The sequence below is a fragment of the Aplysia californica genome, unplaced genomic scaffold (assembly GCF_000002075.1).
Source record: "Aplysia californica isolate F4 #8 unplaced genomic scaffold, AplCal3.0 scaffold00008, whole genome shotgun sequence".
Lineage (NCBI taxonomy): Eukaryota > Metazoa > Mollusca > Gastropoda > Aplysiida > Aplysiidae > Aplysia > Aplysia californica.
In genome coordinates, this window is record NW_004797278.1 from 997973 (window position 1) to 1001032 (window position 3060).

At 38.9% G+C, this 3060-nt stretch overlaps 1 protein-coding gene across 1 annotated transcript in view; it reads left to right on the forward strand.

The window, feature by feature from the left end:
* LOC101854683 (alpha-amylase) overlaps positions 1-3060 on the forward strand; it is a 22755-nt gene that overhangs the window by 7681 nt on the left and 12014 nt on the right. The window contains exons 5-8 of the mRNA XM_013082426.2: positions 283-334; positions 449-557; positions 1316-1473; positions 2486-2544. Coding sequence (XP_012937880.2) covers positions 283-334; positions 449-557; positions 1316-1473; positions 2486-2544 — 378 coding nt within the window. The remainder of the gene's footprint in view (positions 1-282; positions 335-448; positions 558-1315; positions 1474-2485; positions 2545-3060) is intronic.

Here is a 3060-nt window from a genome sequence, read left to right on the forward strand (position 1 = left end):
GGGGGGTTCTAAGCACTCGAAAAAAAAACCTCTTTTAAAAAAAAGAATTCAAAGAATACAAAACACGATTGTTTATGCCCTTTATTTCGCCCATATTTTCTCGTTCTTTCTTTTCTTTTCTTCTTTTACTTTGCAAAAATTGTGTGGTATCGGTTAGTGTAATTAGTGTAAAATAAAACCAAAAAAACAACTAAAAGAACACTATCTTTGAAGGATGGGATGGAGAGGCAATCAAGTTACATGTACCTCCTCATATTTAACAACGTGCAATTTTGTCCACAGCTTCAGGAAAACAAACATTAGGGCAGAGAAGCACTTTTACGTGTGCCTTTTGGTGATTTGTATCTTAACTTGTATTGACAATGGGGGAAAATTGCTAAGAAAACTCCAAACCAGTATGAGAGTGTAGCAGCAGTCCTCTGAGAAATGTCACATTTGCTTTCTACAGACCAAGGATTTGCCAGAAGGGGGAAGACCTTTCTTCTATATGGAAGTCATGGACCGGAACGATGGTGTGGTAAAAGACAAGGAATACTTCGACACTGGTTACGTTACAGGTAACAATGTCTGATATTTTATGGTGTCTTTTCCGTGCTGTCTAGGGTATGACTAAGCGTAAAAACAAGCAAATTTAATTTTTTTTTAAAAGAGAAAAAACGACAATGCCTTCAGTAAAGTGAAGAGTGTTTAAAGCGAGGAAGGTTTCATTTTTCTCCTCTTTACAAAATAACTGGGCGTCTGTCAGCTTAGTACGCCAAGCTCATTTCAGTCTACGTAATTAGAAAAAATTAGGCCTATAGAGGGAATAGAGCATTATGACCCAAGGCATCCAACTTGGTCACATGGCTATGATTGGCATCTTTTACTTCAAAACTGCTGTTGTGGACTTTGAAAGCATCAAAATGCTCTCCAAAGAACTAATAGTACTAGCTGAGATACGAGACACTTATCTCATCCCTTCTGATCAGGCTCTTCAATTAGAGTTTTTAACTATACGCTCCAAAACTAGAGCGTAAGTACTGTCGAGTATATCAATATATCCATAAGATCCCTATACCATAAGGACTAGTAAAATGCAGTCTAATCATAAGAGTTGTGGCTGCATCGTAGGACAGATTAGATAGTGATACATTTAGAAGAGTTTTATTTTGTTTATTCTTTAGGAATTACTACCCACCGTATATGACGAATGGCTGTTCAAGATGCTAACTGCTCTGATCTAAACTTTTACCTCCCATTACTTTGTGATTCTCTAGATCTTCCATTTTAGCCCTTATTTAAAGACCCCTAATGGCTCCCCAAAAACACTTTGCAGAGTTCCGCTACGTCCAGAAGGTGAAAGATGGCGCTAGTGACCTGGGCAAGCTGGGCGGCGTCTACGACCCAGGTTGGGGAATGTCTCCATCCGACCAGGCTTTTGTTTTCGTCGACAACCACGACTTTCAGCGAAATGGCCAGTCTATCACTTATAAGGTAATTTCACATTATCTCCCTTTTAAGTTCCAGTCTCCTAGTGTTTGGCTTTTGAGTAATGAGCTTCATTTTCACCACAATGTAGGGCATGCAAATTGAAGACAGATAAAAACTCTCACAACGCGTCTTATCGAAGTGACCAGTCCTGCTTCACAGTCTAGTTTATTACCTACTAGACAAGGTTCAGAGCAACTCAGCACTGCCATTCTCTTTTTTATAAACCATGGGATAGGCCTAGTTAAAGGCAAGTTGCGAATTCCTTTGATGCCAGGACTTCTAGTCAGAAAAGAGAGTCACTTTATTCGTGTCTCTTTCCGCTCAGATAAATCGGATCAGAGTATTCTTTTTTGGTTTGTTATTAATTGTTGTTGTTTTGTTTTTGTTTTTGTTGCTTTTTGTATGAGAGGGGTTTAAAGTTTTTTAAAAATCTTTTGCCGATTCCTGACTCTAAAAAGAAAAGAAAACAGTTGTTTTTCAATTCGACCAAACGAGAGCGCGTGCCCCTAACTCACGTACATGACTGTAGTCGTCGAACCTTTATCTTCGCATTTCAAATTTCGGAATAAATCAATACAGCCTACTTGTAGATTCTGTCTGAACATAATTCTGAAAGGGTGTAAAGTAAAATAACAGAGAACAGAAGTGTCAAAAAAACACTATTATTTCTGTATTAGCTCCAGCCTGTCCTCTGGTGACAACGCTGTTAATCTATTTCATTTCTCGGTCCGTATTGCATGTACAATTTCGATAGCGTCGATTTAAATTGTAGATTTTGCTATAGCAGCAAGGATCCGTGGGATTTCTGATTTATCCCGCAACCATTGACCATTGTGGCATCAAACATGACAACACGATCCCCCTTATTTTCTCTGATCTGTCTCTGCCAATGCGTCTCTCGGCTTCAAGCGTGTCCGTTCTGGCAGAGGATTGCCTTCTAATCTCGTCCCTGCCTGCCTCGCCTTCTCCCTGGGTGTACTCTGCACTACAGGGTTATCACTACAATCCCTTGTAGTCGGGAGACGTCCCTTACCTCTTTTCTTTGCGTCTCGTCGCTTTGATCCAGATCCAGATGTTTTCAAATCGCTTTATGGCGTGCTTCATTTTTATTTTTTTACTTCGTCGTGCGAGAGGCCTCGAGTTTTACAAAAGCATCCCAGCTCAAAAGCATAATTTATCTCCTTCTTAGAGTCTGCAGTCACGGTTTATTCTAATTTTTAATCCATTTTCTATCTAAATATTATGAGATTCCTTAAAATATAATCAAGAATAATCGGCAGGTCGTCTTGATTTAGGCTATGAGCATAATTAACTCTGCTCTCGTTTGCCTTCGTCTCATGACGCCTTGTCAACTACCTTTATGAAACGCCGAATGAACGGAATTAATTACCAGTGTTGTATAATCCGTGAATGTAATCCTTCCATGCTATAAGAGATTAAGGTTAATCTGAAAAATATGTAAATAAACTAGTGACCAACAAACAGATGTGTCATTAATTAGGAACGCAGACGGCTTTAAAAACTGGTTAACTGTATTCGCCTACAAGTTAATATATCTATGCAAACATTTATAAAACTTTCAAAATACCA